This window comes from Mus caroli, chromosome 3 (genome assembly GCF_900094665.2).
Source record: "Mus caroli chromosome 3, CAROLI_EIJ_v1.1, whole genome shotgun sequence".
NCBI classification, from domain to species: Eukaryota; Metazoa; Chordata; class Mammalia; order Rodentia; family Muridae; genus Mus; species Mus caroli.
Window position 1 is genome coordinate 103167523 of NC_034572.1, and position 20437 is coordinate 103187959.

The 20437-nt window shown below is 44.5% G+C and overlaps 1 protein-coding gene across 1 annotated transcript in view; it reads right to left on the reverse strand.

Annotated features, from left to right (window-relative positions):
* Fam102b (family with sequence similarity 102 member B) overlaps positions 1-20437 on the reverse strand; it is a 56868-nt gene continuing 36431 nt past the window's right edge. Inside the window, exons 5-11 of the mRNA XM_021159007.2 lie at positions 17340-17386; positions 14286-14389; positions 10162-10257; positions 9108-9324; positions 8694-8821; positions 7816-7885; positions 1-4383 (exon numbers count right to left, since the gene is read on the reverse strand). Coding sequence (XP_021014666.1) covers positions 4341-4383; positions 7816-7885; positions 8694-8821; positions 9108-9324; positions 10162-10257; positions 14286-14389; positions 17340-17386 — 705 coding nt within the window. The 3' untranslated portion in view covers positions 1-4340. The remainder of the gene's footprint in view (positions 4384-7815; positions 7886-8693; positions 8822-9107; positions 9325-10161; positions 10258-14285; positions 14390-17339; positions 17387-20437) is intronic.

Sequence of the window (20437 nt, forward strand, 5' to 3'; positions counted from 1 at the left end):
TAAAGTTTTGAGATACTGCTTTTTATTGAACATGTATAAGATCCACGTTTATATTATTATAAACATTTTACAAACCAAATTTTATTTTGTTAAAAAACATTTCCTGGATTTTATCACTGACTGGTTAAGACATAAGACATAGAATCTATAAATATGAAGGTCATTCTCCAAGGCTTAGCACAGAACACCGACGGAGTCACTTCGTTTTCTTTTTTTTCAGCACTAAGGACCGACCCCAGGGTCTTGCACATGCTGGAAGGTTCCTTGCCACTGAGCTGTTCTTCAGCTTCCAGGAACAGTTTTCTCATAGACACTGCACTAACATCTAAAGGATTAAACTAACACAAAGGACGATAATCCTCAAGACATATTGACAAAGTTAATAAAAGTCTTCTATAAGCCTGTCCTTCCTTGCACTGAACTGGCCGATGAATAGCAGTCAAAGAATTATATAAGATAAACATACTCATTTCAAAATACAGAACACATTGTAAATCAATTTTTTGTCATCTTTGTTAGATGGGGAGACCACTCATATTACCATTTATACATTTTCTGATAAAAATCTTAAGGAGAAGGGAATAAGGCCTTAGCTTAGGCGCACTACAGGAATATTTCATCTGTACAGCTCGACTAACTAGAGTATGCTCAGTGCCTAGCTAAGCCAAGATGCACAGTGGCCTAGCAGTCTCAGCTACCCTACCTGATTATACTCACAGGACGTACCATCTAAGAGAACTGCATTTCTGAAATGTCCACATGAAAGACTTGTGAAGAAAAATAGCACAATCTCGTCATATGAGCTCACTGTCTCTCTCAGAGATTTGATATAAACATGGAAGCCTAAGGTTTCAGAAGTGTTTCCATGAAGTAGTGAATGATACCGTCAGCTTACGCTTCAAAATAGTTTATTTAATATGGAAATATGAGATGCTAGAATTGCTTCTGGATGCTTTGACTTACCAAAACTCAGAGCTGACTGATTTACAAAAAATTGCTTTTTGAGTCAGGGTTTCATTTTGGGTTCAGGATTACCATGGGGCCCAGACTGTCCTTGAACTGAAGGAGACCATGTATCCCAGGCTAGCCTTGAACTCATAGATCCTCCTGCCTCAGCCTCCCAAGTGCTGGGGTTACAGGTGTGAACCTGAATTTGAGTATGTTTTGAATAGAGGTTAGTTGAAGATATTTTCTTTTCCTAATTATAAAAAGAGGGGTTAAGTGGTCTGCCTCTGTGACTCACAGTTCTGTTAAAAAAAGAACAAAAACAAACTAAAGACCAAAAACATATACAGAAGAAACTAGCTTGGATATTATTCTCATGGTTTTATGCTGGAATGAGATGGTAGAATTTTGGGTGGTTGGTCAAGACTTTAATGTCAAAAATGTTAATCTACGTTTGTATACAGAAGCTGCCTAACACTGCCACAAAATAGAGCCCAGCATTCAGGTGTATACTAATGGCACCAGGCCTTCTCTGCCTTTCCCTGGATGTCACATCCTGTACATTCTTGTCACCAGCTTATGGCAGGAGAGGCTCTCCTAACCTGGCCTGTGCATCCTTCTGAACAAGGCATCCCTTTCGTCTCATCACAGATCCTAGCTGTAACTGGTGCTGTCTGTCTTTCCGCTAGGACAGAAGTAGAAATCATCTCACAGCTAAAAAGTTCTCCAAGATTGGTCTGTTTAAAATTTGAACTAAATATTAAAAAATAATAATTTTTTAAGAGCCTACTTTCCCAAGTCTATTGTTCTCTAAACTCAAAGCAGAGTTAAAAGTAGACTTGCTACTTAGCTTTCAAAGTAGCCTTGTGGCAGACAGCCTGGCAGTCTATGCCGTGCAGAAAGAAGAGAAATGCAGACACTCGGGCGACACTTCACATTCTGATTGGACAGTGTTGACATATGAATGCAGAACATGCCCGCAAACACCAGGGCAGGAGAATCCAGACTTAGCTGACAAGAGAGTCACAGCTATCCTTTCCCCTTCCCACTCCCTGTTTCTAGTCACTAAGTGAATTTTTATAATACTTAACGATTTATGAATCAAGAAGCCATATGAATCAAGATTATTGGTAGCTGTTAAAATAAGAAGGCATAATTTTTACACTTTTCAAAATGTCTTCACATTTTCCTTTTTGAGATAGAGTACCCCATGGCCTATTTTGGCTCCCAACTCCTATGGAGCCAAGAATGACCCTAAACCTGTGATCCTCCTGCCTCTACCTCTCAAGTGCTGGGATTACAGGCATTTACCACTATGCCTGGTTTATGTACGAGGTGGGGTTAAACCCAGCACATTGTGTAGTTCTAGGCAAACACTCTACCAACTGAGCTATACTCCCCAGACCCACACATTATACTGTTCTAAAAAAGCAAAGTTTCTGTACCATTTAAAATATCAAGACCTAATCCTATGGTAAGATATGGGGCCAAGGTAGCCAGGGAAGGCTAAGCTCTACCCTGACTACAGCACCTGAATGTGTCTGATGAGCGGCCTCACTGAACCAGGCCCACAACCCAGGGTTACTACTGTCTTTAGAATCCAAAATCATTTGCAGAAACGCCAATAAAAATACAGCCTAGAAATTATATTTTAAACATAGAAAAATATGCCTTTAACATTGTCAGGCTAAACCTCTTTAAGTAACGTCTTCATTAACTCTCGCTGAAACTTACTTTGATCTTGTTGTAACGTACAAGGGATCTGCTCATCTGGAAATAGACAGCAGGTCCTCAGCTCTGTGGACAACCTGCTCAAGCTGTGCGCTAGTCTGCTGCCCTCCAAGTATGCCTGACTCTAACTCAGATAGTCCTTCCCTTTAGTATTCAAATAGTCCAAAACAGGGTGTCATCTTTTCTTTCTTTTTTTTTAAATTCAGAATCTATTTGTAAAAATAGTTTGGATTAATGCAGACTACCTCATTCCTGAGATATTAAAATAAAAATTCTGATGCAAACAATTCTAATTTTTCCAAACTTCCCAATCCAAATATTCAAGCATTGCAACATAAAAATTACCTTAGCCAGAGCAATTCTGTTCTGACCTATTGTCTTTTAGGGCTTGATTGTGAAGGTGAGGACTCGGGCGTTGATGGCTCTATATAGCCTCATGTTTCTCTTCAGCAAAGGGAAGTTTAGCTCTCTCTACATGGGTACTGGCAAGTGAGGGCAGAGAAGCTACAGCTTGTGGGCTGTACTGTTAGCATGAATCCAGACTAGATATCTGGACCCGAAAAGCTGTCTTAGAGATATGTTATAGTCTACTCTGGCTTCAAACAGCTGAATTCTGTCTGACACGGTAAAGAAGGAAACGTTCTCTGGTCAAAGAGGCTGAAATAGGGAAGCGCCGGTCCCGTGGCCTCTGTGAAATCGACGCCACTCAGCTGCTCAGACGTCTGTCCATTAGCACAGCACGGTAAGCGTCAGTTCACAGAAGTCTGGCTGTGATAGAATGCTGTCTTTCTGACCAGCTAACAGTTTTGCGTCTGTTCTGACCGCCAGACGAGCAAGTCTTAGTACTGAATGGATTATGAAGCAGCTCTTCTCGTAGCTTGCCTATGGATTATTACAGACTGATTATTACACTTATTTTGACTCTTAGACAGTGGCACTGGGGTTTTGTGACTCACCTAATATTAATGATTGGAATAATAGACGCTGCACCATCACAGCCTTCCTTCTGGCCACCTGCTGCCGACTTGGATGCATTTGCCATTTGACTTAAGTCTGAAATGCTCAGAATTATAAAGTATTTAAAATGTTTAAGCTATAGCATAATATTTCCCCAAAGCATGAGCCTCCTCTCTTCCTGCCAACTGCTGCATAAAAGGAGTTAACACGCTTGGTACAATGCCAAAGGTAACAGGACACGGAGGACTGACTTCATAGGAATTACAACTATCTTGATAGAATTTATAGGGTTTACACTGACCTCAAGTACTGTCTCTTAAATATAAAATTTAAAAACAGAGCCCAGACCTGTTGAGCACCCCCAACTTAGATATGTACGCTGGAGTACTAAAATCACCCTCAGATGTGTCCAGTACGGTTTTTCTCCGGGTACTTCAGAAGCCCAAGCAGACCTTTCGTTCTGGGTGCTGAGGCAGGCCAGGTCTTCACTGCCCCACCCTCCATCCGTTCACAAGCTCCCACAGTGGGTGAGTAGGTGGGAAAGGATGGTGCGGGATGCTTTAAGAATGAGTCAGCTCTGCCTTCCGCCTCACAGATGAACTTCACTTTGAAAACAGGCTCTGTGTTTTTCTTACATGCTTGACTAACACACCTTGAAACACCTGTTGTCCACACAGGGAAGCTTCCGCCTGCCGCCGGCTTCGCTCCTAGCGTTTGATCACAACCTGTTCATAGGCTCCAGATCCTACCCTGAAAAGGTAGTGAGAGGAAAACCTTCAGGCCTTGAACTGCAGAGGCGGCAACCTCCAGAGAACGCTGCTCCCAGGCACGCCTGCTGGTTTCCTTCCCCCCTTTGGAGACAGGGTTTCTCTGTGTAGTTCTGGCTGTCCTGGAAGGCCAGTCTGGTCTAGGCTTCCTGGGATTAAAGGCTGTGCCACCGCCACCCAATCCTAAAATCAGTGTCAGTCAGGGCAGTACATAGGATTTCCCTGGAGAGCGATAAGAGGCCTAAGTAATAATACTGTAGGTCTTAATATATCTTTCTCTCTCTCTCTCCTCTTTTTCCCCCTCTCTCTCTTTCCTCTTTCAGGTAGCCTAGGATGATCTACACCTCTCTGGCTTTGGGGTCCAGTTCTTCCTGCCTCCACCTCCCATGTGCTGGGATTATGAGTGACAGGACTCAAGATATACCTGTGTGACGTAGATCAAAAGGGAAATTACTCTTGGTTGACGTGCCCCCCCACCCCCCATCTCTTCTCTTCTTTATAATTTAGCTAGAGACAGGGAACCTTGCTGGAGACTGTCTTCTCAACTCCCTCGTCGGTGGGTGTGGCCATGTGACTAATTTTCCCACATAAAACACAAAGAGATATATTGACTTCCATCTCTCTAGTGTATAAGAAACCCTTGTCCGGGGTTGGCAGCTACACCAGCAGTGCAGGCCAGTGAAAGAATAAGATGGCAGTATGTAAGTTTTGGGGACAGAGTTGAGTAGTCAGCCTGGCCATTGTATTCTTGGGTTTCTACATCACAGTTCTGTAATATGCTGGGTATGAACTGACCAGATACATATATATCTGACATTAATGGGAGGGGAGGCTCTTGGTTCTGTAGTGGTTTGATGCTCCAGGGTAGGGGGATGCTGGAGCAGTGGGGCAGGAGTGGGTAGGGGTTGGGAGAGCATTCTCATAGAGGCAAAGGGGGAATGGGATGGGGGGATTATGGAGGGGTAGTCAGGAAGGGGGGATATCATTTGAGATGTAAACAAATGGAATGATTAATAAAAATAAAGTAAAATAAAATTTACAAGATAAAAATTGAAACGAGAAAACAGAAAGAAAGGAAGAAAATGAAACACACTAACAGAATGATGGAGTATACTAAATAAATTGCAGGCTTTGTGAACAAAGCCATTCTGAGACAGCCTATTTAGGTAATGGTCTCACCGACAGGAGACCTTCTGCTGCTGTTGTTATAACTGATGCACTTAGGACTGTGGTTCTGTGCCATCAAGGAAGGAGCATGCTTCTCCCTGCTACTGTTTCTTAGTCTGGCAGAATAAAGGTTCTCACTATGTCTTTTAGACAACAGCTAGTTTTACGTTTCGAATGGGTCATAGTTCTATCCTTTCCCAAAGCATCCTGGGTGATCAGGAGAACTTCAGTATTGGCGCTGTATGGAGGTGAGGGTCTTATCTGCAAGCCGGGCGTGGTGGCGCACACCTTTAATCCCAGCACTCGGGAGGCAGAGGCAGGCGGATTTCTGAGTTCGAGGCCAGCCTGGTCTACAATGTGAGTGCCAGGACAGCCAGGACTACACAGAGAAATCCTGTCTTGAAAAACCCAAAAACAAAAACTTAAAAAAAAAAAGTTATCTGCAGGTAGCCATTTCCTCATTTGTTGAGGTATCAGAAACCCCCTCCCCTACATCGACTGTTTTGCCTGGAGTGTTAGAGTTTAGTAATCCTGGAGACTACTATGTCTGGTTTTACCCCTTAATGACCTTTTCTGAGGTGTTTATGTTTATGGTATATCTTTATCTCTAGGTATAACACGATTATCCCATTCCTACAGTTGGTGAATTGATGAACCCATGAGCTTCATCTGTAGTCATGGCAACGGAATAAACCAATACAGTGACAGCAAGGTCTACAGAAATGGAAACAGGGTTGGGCTTTTAATTCCCACTTGTAGAAAGCACGAGGGGAGGATCACCAGACTCTCACCCACCATTCCCTCCTGCATGTGCTCCTGGAAGATGCTAGGGTATATGGGGGTGGAGGGTTAACTGATATTAGGTCTCTGTAAAGTTGTCAACCATGATGCAGCAGGATTTCTTGGTGACTCGGCTGTTTTGAGTGATCCTTGCTTTTGTAAAGCCCAGGCAGCTCACCGGTTCGTCAGCTCACCGACCGTTATTTTGGTCTGTTGGTGGTGCTTTATCTTAGCTTATAGGAGATAAGAATTGGCATTCGAACATCAGAATACCAGAAGGAAGCATGTGTGTGTGGGAAATAATGGATGGAGAAGTCTCAGATCTGATGAAATGTATCTGTACAGGCATGCAAGAAGTTCAATGAAACCCAAACAGAATAAGGACAGAGAAACACACATGCCAGTCACATCACATGCCAACTTCTAAGAAACCAGCCACTAGGGGGAAATCTTGTTCGGTGTGCTGGCTCATGCCTTTAGTCCCAGTACTCAGAAAGCAGAGGCAGGTGGGTTTCTGTGAGTTTGAGGATAGCCTGGTGTACATAGAGAGCTCCAGACATGTCAGAGCTATACACTGTGACCCTCAACAGAAAAAAAATCTTAAAAAATATCTAGATAGCAGCTGGAAAGATGGCTCAGGAGTTTAAGAGTCATTCCCGATTTTCCTGAGGACCCGAGTTTAGTTTCCAGCATTTATTTCGGGTGTCTCACAACTGTAACTCTGCTCCCGGATAGCCAACGCTCTCTCTTCTGGTCTCTGTGCACCCCACCACTCCCACCCTGTAAATCTTTAAAACAGCCATATATCTAAATTATATAAAGATTAAAAATGGAAATGAAAACAGCCTTCTTGTTTAAAAAAAAAGAAAGAAAGAAAAGAAATGTTCTTAAGGTCAAGAAAGGTCACTAGCAGCCTCTGCTGCTGAGTGGGCGCACAGCGGCTCGCAGAGGTAGGGCCACTGGCTGGAAATGTTTGCTTTGTTCTGTCCAAAATATTAAGCTACAATTCTGTTCTAAAAATTCTTTTTATGTTCCAATGGCCAGGTGCTCTATTTGTCTAACAGAGTCTAAAAATATAAATAAAGTAACTAACAGAAAATATAATGTTGAAGACATCCAGGAAAGAATATTCCAGTCATAACCAGCTCCTCTCATGGAGGTACAGCATGTGTGTTTAGCCTCAACACAATGACAACTGCAACCCTCATCCTTTACCTATTCCTTTTTCTCAGAGCCGAGGCTAGCCTGGGACACTTCAGACTATGTAGCAGAGGATAGCCCTGAACTCATGAACTTCCTGCTCTTATTTCCCAGGCACTGGGATTATAGGAGGGAGCCACCATGTTCTGTTCCCTCTCGAGACTGAAGTGAGGGCTTCGTATTGCTAAGCGAGCCTTCTGGCAACACTCCCTCTCCCCGTGAAGTAGGCTGTTTATGTTTCAGCCCAGTGACCGGGTGCATGACATACCTGTTTGGAAGGTGGTGGCTGCCAAAGGTTGTACTTCCCCCAGGTCCCACGAACAACCTCAGCCCTTCTTCTGCAACACATAATTGGAAAGTTTGCTAAGCACACAGTTGCCAGACCACTTTTAAATAATATGCATATTGTAGTGACCCACATTTTACATTCATCAAGTGTATCAGAGCTTTATAAGAGACAATTGCAAAGCCAGCCTAACTAACAGTTCTTTCTCACTGACCTCCCCAAAGTTCTTTTCCTTTTAACGGTTAATGACAGCTCTTTCTACAAATTTTCAGGAGGTTTAATTATTTCTATTTCCAGCCAGTTATACAACAAAACAGTCGACTGTTAAGTGTTCTCTATTCTCACCAGCATGAGTAATTGCACCTTTCAAGTTGGTGGCAGATAAAATTTTAGTTTCTGTGGAAATCGCTGGGAGAGACTGCACGATTCTATTCACGACTGGTTTCAAGACCACCACGCCGCACGCACCCGCACGTCCGTGTCCCCCCCCCCCCCCCCCCCCCCCCCCCCCCCCCCCCCCCCCCTCCGCCATGGGTCACAGAGCTAGCACTCATGAAGTGCATGGACAGGAAAGTTTTCTTTAAAATTGATCTCTGCTTCTGTGGACCCACACCATTTCTAGGGGTTGAACCCAGGGGCCTCATACATTCTGGGAATTTGCTGTACTACTGAACTACACCACCTTCAACTGACTCCTTCACTGAGGTTCGCCCTTTTTCCAGGATCACCAGCCTTTGTCAGAGACAAGCTACAAAACTACCATTGCTTTTGTGGACATGGAATTGCGTTCACCCGTCTGCAGCAGTAGCCCAACCACATGGCCCCACAGTGGTGGGCCACAGCATCCGTTCTCCGCACACCTTCTGCACTGGAGTCGAGGCTGAAGTCCTGACTCTGTAGGATTTTCTCCACGATGTCATCAGCATCCACTCTGGTGTCATCAACCCGCTTTAGCTGAGACTCAACAGAATCTTGCTTCACTGGACATCTGTGAAGAGAGCCACAGCTGAGTCTCTTCCTTTTGTACTGATGATGTCATGAGAATAAAAATGCTTTGGAACATAACAACACCACGTGGGAGGGTAACGGCACCACGTGGGAGGGTAATGCCATCACGTGGGAGGGTAATGCCATAACGTGGGAGGGTAATGACATCACGTGGGAGGGTAATGCCATCACGTGGGAGGGTAATGACATCACGTGGGGGGTAATGACATCACGTGGGAGGGTAATGACATCACGTGGGAGGGTAATGACATCACATGGGAGGGTACCTGGCGAGTTTCTCGGAAGCTTCCTCTTCCTTAGAGGCGGTGGCGGTGGTGGTGGCAGCAGCGGCGGGGTCTGGACTTGGTTCAGCTGTGATTGGCTCAGTCTCGTCACATGGCTCGAGAATGCTTTCAATCCCTGTTGACGTGCTTCCCACTGAGGTATTTCTCCTGTGGCAGAACTCGGAGAAACTGGATGACCGGGAGTGACATGTGCTATAGCCTGCCAGAGGAAAAATCACTTCGGATATACTGCCAATGATCAAACACACACACTACAATCTAACCTTTTATTTCTGTAGGCGTGTACAGGTTCACAGGAGTGCATGCACACGTGTGTGCAGATGCACGTGGGTGGACGTGTGCACAGAGGCCAGTTGTTGATCTGGTATTCTCCTCTGTCACTGGCCATCTTGTGCTTTGAGACACTGAGCCTTGACCTTGCTGATTTAGCTACAGTTGTCCCTGACATCCTTCTGTCTTTGTCTTCCCAGCCCTTAGGTTGCAGGTATGAACTGTCCATGTCGGACTTTTATGAGAGTGCTGGTGAATGAACTCAGGATCTCATGCTTGCATGGTAACCATTTTTACTGAGTCATCTACCATCTCTGAGATGTAATTTCTTTATCCCACAACAATAACCGTTCCACTATAGTCGTTCCAAGTGTATTATTGGATTTTATTTTGTCTGGAGACAGGCACTTGCTATACAGCAAGCAGGGGCTGGCCTTGAACTTGCCATCCTTCTGTCTCAGCCTCCCCATTGCTAGGATAACAGCTGTGTGTCACCACACCTGGCTTCACATCCCTTTAGAACAGTGGTTCTCAACCTTCATAATGCTGCGACCCTTTAATACCACTCCTCATGTTGTGGTGATCCCCAAGCATAAAGTTATTTCATTGCTACTTCATAAGTCTAATTTTGCAATTGTTATGGATCATAATGTAAATATCTGATATGCAGAAGATCTGATAATGTGACCCCTAGAGGGGTCATGAGCTATTGGCTGAGAGCCACTGCTTTAGAAGAACAAGGCACTGAATCCCACCGCGGGTCTACCTGATACTTTGGACTGCTGGCTTGCATAGCTTGATGTTCTAGAGTGTCCCCAGGCACCAAGTTCATCTGGAACAGAGGCACTCTTTGCTGAAAGATCTGCAATAAGTCACAACTCGACGTTACTATTGCCAGCAAGTCAACTTGTATTCTAACTTGTAGATTTTATTACTTCGCAAATTCATAATCAAGGAAAATAAATGATAACGTGATAGAGTCCTTCAAATTGGCACAATGAAAACAGCTACATTGCAAGAAATGAAAGAATACTTAATTATCTTAGTTCATTGGAAAATTAGGGTACTTTCAGCATGTCTACTAGCAGTGTGTTTTAAAACCATAGTTCTTTTTCCTCAACATTTCTCTAATAAATCAGGCTTATTCTTATAATTCTCAGGAAAATGCTGGACTTTGATGTCGTTTCCCTATCTATCTATCTATCTATCTATCTATCTATCTATCTATCTATAAGACATAGTCTCATCTATCTGTCTATCTATCTATCTATCTATCTATCTATCTATCTATCTATCTACACAGTTTACAACCAGCTGTTACTCCAGTTCCAGAGGCCCCAACACTCTCTTTTGGCCTCTACAGGCATGCACACGGTGAACAGATATATACATAGGCAAAACACCCACACACTAAAAAGATAAGATGATAAGTAAAATTTGAAAAATAAAGTGACAGAAGGAACAGGATAGTACCCAGTTTGTGAGGTACTATTTGGGAGCACAAACTGTTCCTAGTAGCTCCCTGATCGCCTGCATAGTCTAGGTAGCAATTATGCACTGGCCGTACCAGCCATCCTCCACAGACAACAGAACTGTTAGTGTTTAGTATTAGTGTAAAACACTTGGAAACAAGAACTGTTGTTAACATGGGGACAGAAGGGAAGCACTTGAGTGACAGTTACCACAGTAGCAGTTCTGTAACTGAAATGCTGCACAGCTGGGCCAGCAGATGCTGCCAAACATGCAAGCTGCAGGTCCTCTGCAAAGGCTTCTCATGTCCGGACAGACTGCAAGGGTCCCAAGTGTTTATCTCTACAGCAGCCCAAAACCCAAAGGTTAGCTCCGATGGAACCCTCTCCGGGTGACAGTGTGTAGAGATCCCTGTACACCCAGAGGGTCTACCCCAGTGTTTGGCTCAGATCTCAGTCATCTGTCTTCTGGTTCCCAAAATGTATTCTATATAAAAATGTATTAGGCTCTTATCAAATCAGTTGTCCCTGGTGTAGATGAAACAAACACTGGGGCTACAAAGTATGAGGCAAAACACATACAGGCAAAATACCGTGTGCACAGCATCAACCGAAAAGAAGATACTAAAGACCCCAAAGGCCTCCTGATACCACATGGAGGAGACCTCATAGAGGAGGCCAGCCCAGGATCTGCCAATGTAGGAGCCTCTCAGCTAGCTGAGTGGGGACTGGCATAGGGCACAACAAGCCTTGTTGGTAGAGAAGCAAATGGTGAAGTCGGCATACAGAGCGGCAGGGAGATGACTGACAGGAAAGAGGCTGAAGGCACAAGAAGATGCCGGCTGGTGAAGACCTGTCTGGGAGCTGAATGAAGTTATGACCTTAAGCGAGGGCATGACACTGCAGTCTGTACTGGGTAAAGATCACTTTAGTAAATGGATAAGCAGGATGGGGTGAAGAGAGAAGGTTTACATTATAATCCAGCTAAGAGTGCGAGGTGTTTAGCACAGATGGCCAGAGTCAGGTACTGAGCAGAAACTTGTGCCAGGTCGCCTGACCAGAAGGAAAAGTTTAGGCGAATTTACACTGACATGTGGAATTGGAGGACTATTGATACTCATCACATGCTGACCTGTCCCTAGCCTTATGCTGGGATAGGAGGCCCTGATCACGGAGAACCCAGAGTCTGGAAAGATGAGCATGTGGATTTCAGTAGGATATGTGACGTGAAGGAGACCTTCCCCAAGACGTTGGAAACATGTATTTGTAAATTGCATTTCCGAGACAGTTGAATCCAGGGGTACAGCTTACATTGCTCAGAAAACTGAGAGAGGACTGAACTCCTGTGGAATAGCAACACTGGAGAGGAGGTTGAAGAAGACAGGGAAGGTTTTATGCCTTAGTATCTGTTTTGAAGGACTGGGGACTAAAGCCAGGTCCTCAAGCACACAGCGAAGTACCCTATACCACAGTGATAGCCGTGGGACCTTAAGGAAGTTTCTTTTTAATTTTCTGTTATTATTTGAGAATTTCATACATGCACATGATGTGTTTTGATCAAATTCGCCACTATTCCTTCCTCTCCAATTCTTCTCGTACTTCTCTCTCTCTCTTCCCTACCAACTTAATGTGCTGTGTTCTTAAACTCAGGGAGCCCACTTAGTGCTGCCCCTGTGTGTGTGAGTGTAGGACCATCTACCGGAGCCTCTCAGGGACTACACTCCTGAAGAAAACTTTCTCTCCCTCCCCTCAATTACCAACAGTAATTATCAACAAATTCTTACCTTTAAAAAAATCACTATGGTTATTTATTTACTTATTTATTTGAGTGTGTGTGTATGTGTGTGTGTGTGCCATACAGCATACGAATGGAGGCCAGATGACAACTAGCTAAGTAGCAAGAGGGTCCTGGGGATTGAACTCATGTCTTCAGAATTGGCAGCAAGAAACTTTAACAACCGGACCACCTTGCTGGCTCAAGGAATCCCTAAGAAGCTAGAAGAGGAAAGGTCATGAAGGTAGGAGACAAGGGAAGAGAAGGCTTCAAGAAAGAATTAGTGGCTGAGTCATGGGAACAGGAAAAGTGCCCACAGGCTTTGGCAATCAGGTAACCGTAGACATCTAGACAGAACACAAACCAGACTGCAGTCGAGTTTAACTATCAATGGGCAGTGCAATGGTTAACTCACTGGAAGTCTGACTAAGGGTCACCTAACTGGGCCTGTCTGTGAGGTTTAGCTGAGGAGTGAAAACCCACCCCAAGTGTGAGCAGAACCATTTCCTGTGCTGAGGCCCTGGGCTGAGTAAAGAGGAGGAGGAACCCGCTGTTATCTTAAACACCAGCACTTATCTTTGTGTTTCCTGACTGCGGGTGCAATGCGACTGGATGCCTTCCCTCCCACTGTGGCTTCCCCACAGCCACAGGCTGCACCCCTGGAACTGTGAGCTCAAATCTCCTGCAAGTTCTCTTGTCACAGCAACAGGAAAGGTAACAGAGGCAAGCAGTCTTGGTTTCTAGAAGTTTGTCTACATATATACTGTGATGTATGCATCAAATATGTATTCTCTTGGTGATACTTCTCCATGGCTGTCTGTCTGCTTGGCTGTCTGTCTATCTACCCAACACTGGGACCTCAGAAGATAAAGGAAGATGGAGGTGTACTTTCTATTTTCTCAGGGCTTACTTTCTATTTTCTCAGTATAGACAACAGCTCAGGATGTTTAAGCACTGAAGGGAGGAGTTACTGGAAAGATTGGCAGTATCCATACGATTAGTCGATTCGCAATCACTTGTAAGAAACCGCATCACTGCACATTTGCAAAGGTAGTGAAAATGTTAATCCTAGCACTTCACTTTTCTTTCCTCTCTCTCCAATAATACATTCTGCTCCCATCATTTGGGAGATAGAAGAAGACTCCCATGTCCTTTTCCTGCAGCAGGGTTGGCATCTTGCCCACCCTGCTTTTAGCAACTATGGAAGATTCTGCGTCAGTTGGAAGTTTATCTGGGGAAGTGGATCTCACTTTGTAAACCAGGCTGTCCTTGAACTCACAGAGATTTGCTTGCATACCGCCATTGAGAAATAGATCTTAAAGTTGTGCTAAGTACTGTGCACCTTGAAACCATTATAAAGTTTCAAGGCACCAACTTGGATCTACCAAGTCCCAAATTGGCTGCTGTGTTAAGGCAGAACTGACAGGTAAATAGAAATGAAAAATATTAGATTATCTAAGGGAGTGAGCATTCCTGTTCTTAAACTGAACTCAGTCCAAGACCTGAACTCAGATCATCAGACTTGGCTGCAAGCACCCTGCCATACTGAGCCTTCTTGCCAGCCCCTCAGGGTTCAGACTGTTCTTTTGGAAATAAAATAGTACTGTTTTTCAGAAATTGAAATATCAGGACGCTATATACCCATACCTGCTATTCCAAGATGCACCTTGAGGGTCTCGCCACCTTTCCTGTCCTCTTCCAGAGACTCAGATTCCCCAGCGATTGGTATTGACATGGATGTGGAAGGAGGCCTGTAAATAGATATTCTAAGGATCAGAGCTTGAACTGTGTGTGAGCCTGAAGGTTCGAATTACTGTTAGAGACTCATTGTGTAGTCAGCATCTGGCCTTAGTAAGCTCTTTATTAGGATATCCTTTTGAGGATGAAATTTAAAAAAATTAAGCAATCTATAAGTATCTTTTAGAACCTTAAAACCTGAATAATATGTGTGGGAAATATTTTTATATAAAGATATTATTTTTATTTATGTGCATGTGTGTATGTACACACATGTGCAGGTGCCTACAGAGACCAAAAGAGGGTGTTGGGTCCTCTGGAATAGAAAGAATACTGTCTCACTGCATTCTAGAGAGAGAGAACCCAATATAGTGCTACAGCCCTGTACTCAGCACTTAGGAGGGTGAGGTAGGAGGACCAGATTATCCTAGGACATGTAGCAAGCTGGGTACCAACCTGGGGTACACGAGCCCCTGTCTGAAGGCCAAAGCAAACCCTTCAATAAGCACCTTTGGATCAAAGCTCAAACCCTGAGGATGACACTTACAGCTCTTCATGGTCTGACTTGGACCAACCTCTTTAATAGTTGTATTTTGTTTTTTGTTGTAATATTTTAGGGATTTTGTGGGGACATGGCATAAAACTTGCTCAATAGCTCTGGCTGGCTTGGTAACCTGTATGTAGCTCAGACTAGCTTTGAATTTATGGAAATTCTCCTGTCTCAGTTTTCTGAATGCTAGGATTACATATAGGCTTGTACTACCATGCCCTGCTGAGTTATAGGTTTACATAACACGAAAAACTTGGTAACAAATCCATTGAGTATTTCACAGGAATGAATATATGTGTGTGTGTGTGTGCGCGTGTGTGTGTGTGTGTGTGTGTGTGTGTGTGTGTATGTTTCACACAAAGAATGGGGCCTACAATGACAGTCATAAATCACTAGTGACCTTACTGGGCCTGCATGCCTCAATAATAATTCTTCTTTTCTTCTTCTTCCTCTTCCTCTTCCTCTTCCTCTCCTCCTCCTCCTCCTCCTCCTCCTCCTCCTCCTCCTCCTCCTCCTCCTCCTCCTCCTTCTTTTGGTTTTTCAAGACAGGGTTTCTCTGTATAGCCCTGGTTGTCCTGGAACTCACTTTGTAGACCAGGCTGGCCTCGAACTCAGAAATCTGCCTGCCTCTGCCTCCCAAGTACTGGGATTAAAGGCATGCGCCACCACCACCTGGCATGCCTCAGTTCTTAAATGTCAGTTGTCTTCCCATCCATAGGTGATTACAGCCACAACACATCTAACACTCTCTTACATTTGGCTTTCCTGTTTAGCTATCTTAAAAAATCAGGAGCCATTTCTGCTGAGTGCTCTAAGTCAGGGGCAGCTAGTATCCAGGCAGAGCGAGCTGACCACAGCAGGGCGTGGGGGGTGGAGATGGGGGCTGTTGGTACAGCAGACTGAGAATCTGAAATCTTAGCTAGGCTGCTGCAGTTCTGTTGCCCAGGGCAACACAGTTTCAGTGTGTTGGCTCCGTTCTATTAACTTCTTTTGTACAAAAAGTGTTTTATATTCTTTGTCAGGATTCCTTGATATAGCATGGTTGCAGAGCAAAGAAATGGGAATTATTTTAGTTTTATAGTGATGTTTAGAGTCTGTGAAAAGTGACCTTCTAACAAGACGTCATTCTATCCTGGATATCCCACAAATATTCCGTGTACCATTACAATGCCTGGTGAATGTGCAAACTGATTTTTCTTCTTGGAATATCTTTTCTCACCTTCCACACTTAATACATTCTTATTCATCATCACAGCTTAGCCCAGTGCAGCCCCCTCAGGGAGGACTTCCTGGCTTTCAAGGATCAGTGGCGATTAGTGGCTCTCCCCTGCTCTCTACCCCTGTAGTATTGTGTGCTGTGTGCACATCTCCCAGGCGTCCAGCAGAGCAGGGCCTGCATCTCGCCAGGAGTTATGTACCTCTGGTTCCACACAGACACACTTGGCCAAGACAATGGCTCTGTCTTAGCTTCCTCCTATGTAAGGATCACACTGGGATTTAGATGTGGGTCTCACTGTGTCTTACATCTGAGCTCCGAGTTGTTCCTCCTGGGGCTTCTCGGGAGAGAAAACATTAACTCATGAGTCAGTCGTAAAATCTACCTCTTCTGCCATCGTTCCACGGCTCTCTTTTCTACCTTGCCCCATAGACAAGGACAATCTTTTTTACCTGAAACCTCTGCAGCTTTTTACCCTATTCAGAAGGTAAGTGGGGCCATCTGAGCGGCTCACAAGATGACCATCTGACCTCACCTCCTGTTACCAAGCTCTTAGCTCCCTCTGCTCTAGATATATTGGTCTCCAGACAGTTACTTGAGCATACTGGGTATAGACCCCCTCAAGGCTTTTGTCCATATTCCCTCCACCTTGAATCCTCTTTCCTCAAATATCTGTGTCCCACCTCCTTCAGGTTTCTACTCAAATGTCATCTCATCCAGGAAAGCCTCCCCTGATACTCCATATAAGACAGCACCAGCTCTTTAGGGCATCACCAGATTCCCCCTGTGCCCCCCGCCCCCCTAGAGCATCCATTCCCAGGATCGGTTCTGTGCTTATTGCTACTTGGTTGTTTCTTTGAGTATAAGGTCTATGATGGGAGAACGCAGTCTCTTTTGCTCACTGCAGGTTAGAATGCAATCCCACACACATTACCAGGCGTTTGCTGAAGAAGTAAGAAAACAGAAAGCAAACTAAAACTGTCGTTTGTCTAATTCCACCTTAAACCTGAAACCCCAAAGATGGGGAAAGATCTCTTAACTTGTATCATTTTGAGAGTGGCTTACTTGATACCAGGGGACAGTCACTTCTATGAAGTTCAGGCCAGCCTACTATGAAAGGAACCATTTACCTACAAAAGTGCTTCAATTTGAATCATGCTTTCAGAGAAAACAGTCCATTTACTGGTCATCAACTTACGTTTTAAAACACGGGTCACCAGACATCAGCTGCATACTGATCAAAACCTAAACAAGAGAGCAACAAATGTCAGTTACGGAAGATTTCTCCAGAAGCCAGCTCTGCTAATAGGTGTTTCTCCCACAACGCCTAGTCTAATGTTTTCTATCCAGAAAGCATTAAATGAAATAAATGTGTAATGAGGTGTACCCAGGATTCAATTACTGCTTTATGTAGAGATGGATTAAAAATGATCTTTGGTGTCCAAAGCCTTGTGATTTTAAAACTCTTGTTGAAAATGTAAGAATGAAAAGCACTTCCCTGGTAGTAATCCCTCCTGAACGTGTGGCTGGGTCTGGGTTGTCTGTGTTTACTCCAGACTCCTGTGTGGATAAGCCCGCCCCCCCACCCCCTCCACAGGATGAGGCTTCATGGGATAGCTGCTCCAGGCTCTAAGGGACAGAGAGCTTCTGGCCTTTGCACCAGCTTTGGGCTGGAACGAAATCCTTGCTGTTTCCTTTTGAGATGTTGATATTCCCTGGATGTTGAGTAACTTCTAAGAATCAACCACAGGACAATCTTATTTATTCTGAGCGGCCTCGGACTCAGTCTGCATCAGAGTGTGGCCTTGAACCTCTCCTTTTCCTTCATCCTGGTGCTGCCTCAATCCCAGGCATGCCCCACCACACCCAGTTTATATTGGTGGTGAGGACTGAGCCCAGGGCTTCTTGCATGCTAGGCAAACATTCTACCAACCAGACCATATTCCCAACCCCAAATTCACATTCTAACGTGAGTGATAATAGTGATGATGGTATTCACAATGATAATGACTTGAGAATCTATTTTGTTTTGGGTCTTAGAGAGTGTCTCAGTATTCCAGGCTACCCTTGAATAAGCCAAGGATAATCTCGAATTTATGATCCTTGTGCCTCAGCCTCCCGAGTGCTGGGATTACACACATACTTGGCTTGAGTGAGGAATCTATGTTCCAGATATAAACTTTGTGTTCTATATACTTCATCTCATTTCATCTTCAACAACTCCATGAGAAAGTAACATTGTCTTTTTTGTGACCATAGGGATGAGGGGATATTTTCTGAATCACAGAACTGGCACAGGGCAGAACCCAGGACCACACATACTGGGGTCATAGTCTTAAAGACACCCAGGACACATAGAGACTACTGCATGTTTCCCAGCTAATGGTTGACATGTGTCTTCTATAACTTCATTTCCACACCTCTTTAACCAACCTAGGACGTCCACGCCTGCCCCTTTCTTATTTGATTTTGTCCTTAAGACTCAGACTTATCCTGTTGTCCTGACTTTCTTATTGCCTCTTCTTTCATACGGTCCTTTATTCTGGTTCCCAACTCTATAGGACAGCACCGTGTCTATCTGAATGTCTTAGGATGAAAGGAATTGTATGGGGAGTCATCAGAGAAGTGGGAGGGTGCTGGAAGGTAGGAGGCCAAGGTTTGTTCTTGAGATACGGTACACGTCAACTCTCTCTTTATATATTGACAAGGAGAGATCATTCAAGGGACAGATGACTAATAGAATGGATGAGCCAAGGAGAAAAGAAAATTCTTGATTATGCCTGTGTAGATTCTAGAGTCCAAGAGGAAGCACTGATGTCTAACGGAAAGAGGGTCATGTCAGCCATCGTAACCACAGGCAAGGCAACAGTAATGCACTGTAATAGAGTGGAGAGACTGGTAAAGGAATAAGCTCTATGCTGGGATGACGAGGGGACACACATTTAATGAGTTCTATCTTTCCAATAAAGGAGGAGCTGAGCGGAGCTAAAACACAGAGAATGAAAATATACTGGGAAAAAAGGCAGAGTATGGGTGCCAGCTGGAGGTGAGCCTGATTTCAGTAATGCCGACTCGGCCGTGTGACCTCCAGCAATGTTCAGCAGCAGGACCCAGACTCAGGGAGGACACACAGTCAAACCGGGTAGAGCTGGAGATACTCGGGGGCAGCAAAGGGCAAAGGAACCCGAGTGTTAGTTTAAATGGGATAATCACGAACTGTGCACTCTGAGCTACAGATGGGGAAGTGGAAGTAAGTGAGGGGTTGACAGATCATGAGAAAGGGGTAGGGATGGAGACACCAGCTGTGTGAGTAGACCGGAAGGTCCGGGGGCATAGGAGATGTTGGTAGGAGAGGGGAACCTGCCTAAAACTAGGCAGCAACTTCAGTGTGGGGGAGATGACTGGATGGCTAAAGCACCTATCACAGAGAGGAGGTCACACACCCTGAAAGCAGTGCTGTTCAGAGAGGAGTTATGTGCCTTTTTTTCTTTTCCAGATGGGGTTTTGCTGTGTAGCCCTCGCTATCCTGAACCTCAGTACATAGCCCAGGCTGGCCTCAAACTCACCGAGATCCATCTGCCTCTGCCTCCCAAGTGCTGGGATTAAAGGCATGCACCATCACCACCTGGTGGGCTATCTGCTTTTTAGTGTGAGGCATCTGTGAGAAGGCTGGGTTTTAGTAACTTGTTTGGGGTCATTCAGAACCAACAGTGTGGTCAGTGGGTTCTGAGAACAGGGGTTGGAGGGCATGGGAACAGGAAAAGGTCACCAAACAGCAGACCTGCATGCTGATCTCAGCTCTGTCACTAATTGCTTCTTTACTCTATCTATCTATCTATCTATCTATCTATCTATCTATCTATCTATCTATCTATCTTGATGTATATTATTAGTGGGGGTCTATAAGTAAATATATAAGTATATAAGTAGTAGTAGTCTTTAGACACACATAACTAGCTGCCTTCAGACACACCAGAAGAGAATATCAGATCCCATTACAGATGGTTGTGAGCCACCATGTGGTTGCTGGGAATTGAACTCAGGACCTCTGGAAGAGCAGTCAGTGCTCTTAACCATGGAGCCATCTCTCCACCAGCCCCTAACTGCTTCTCTTACAGAAGGCATCTCACTGTCTGAGTCTCACTTCTGTTATAAATCAGGGATAAAAACTGTTCCCCATCTCTCTAGACCTGCCAATCAAATGGGGTATGTGCAAGTGCCCTGAGATATTTTCTAAGTCAACAAAATGAAATAGACTTCAAGTTCCTAGCATGATGCTTTTCTAATGTCCTCTTT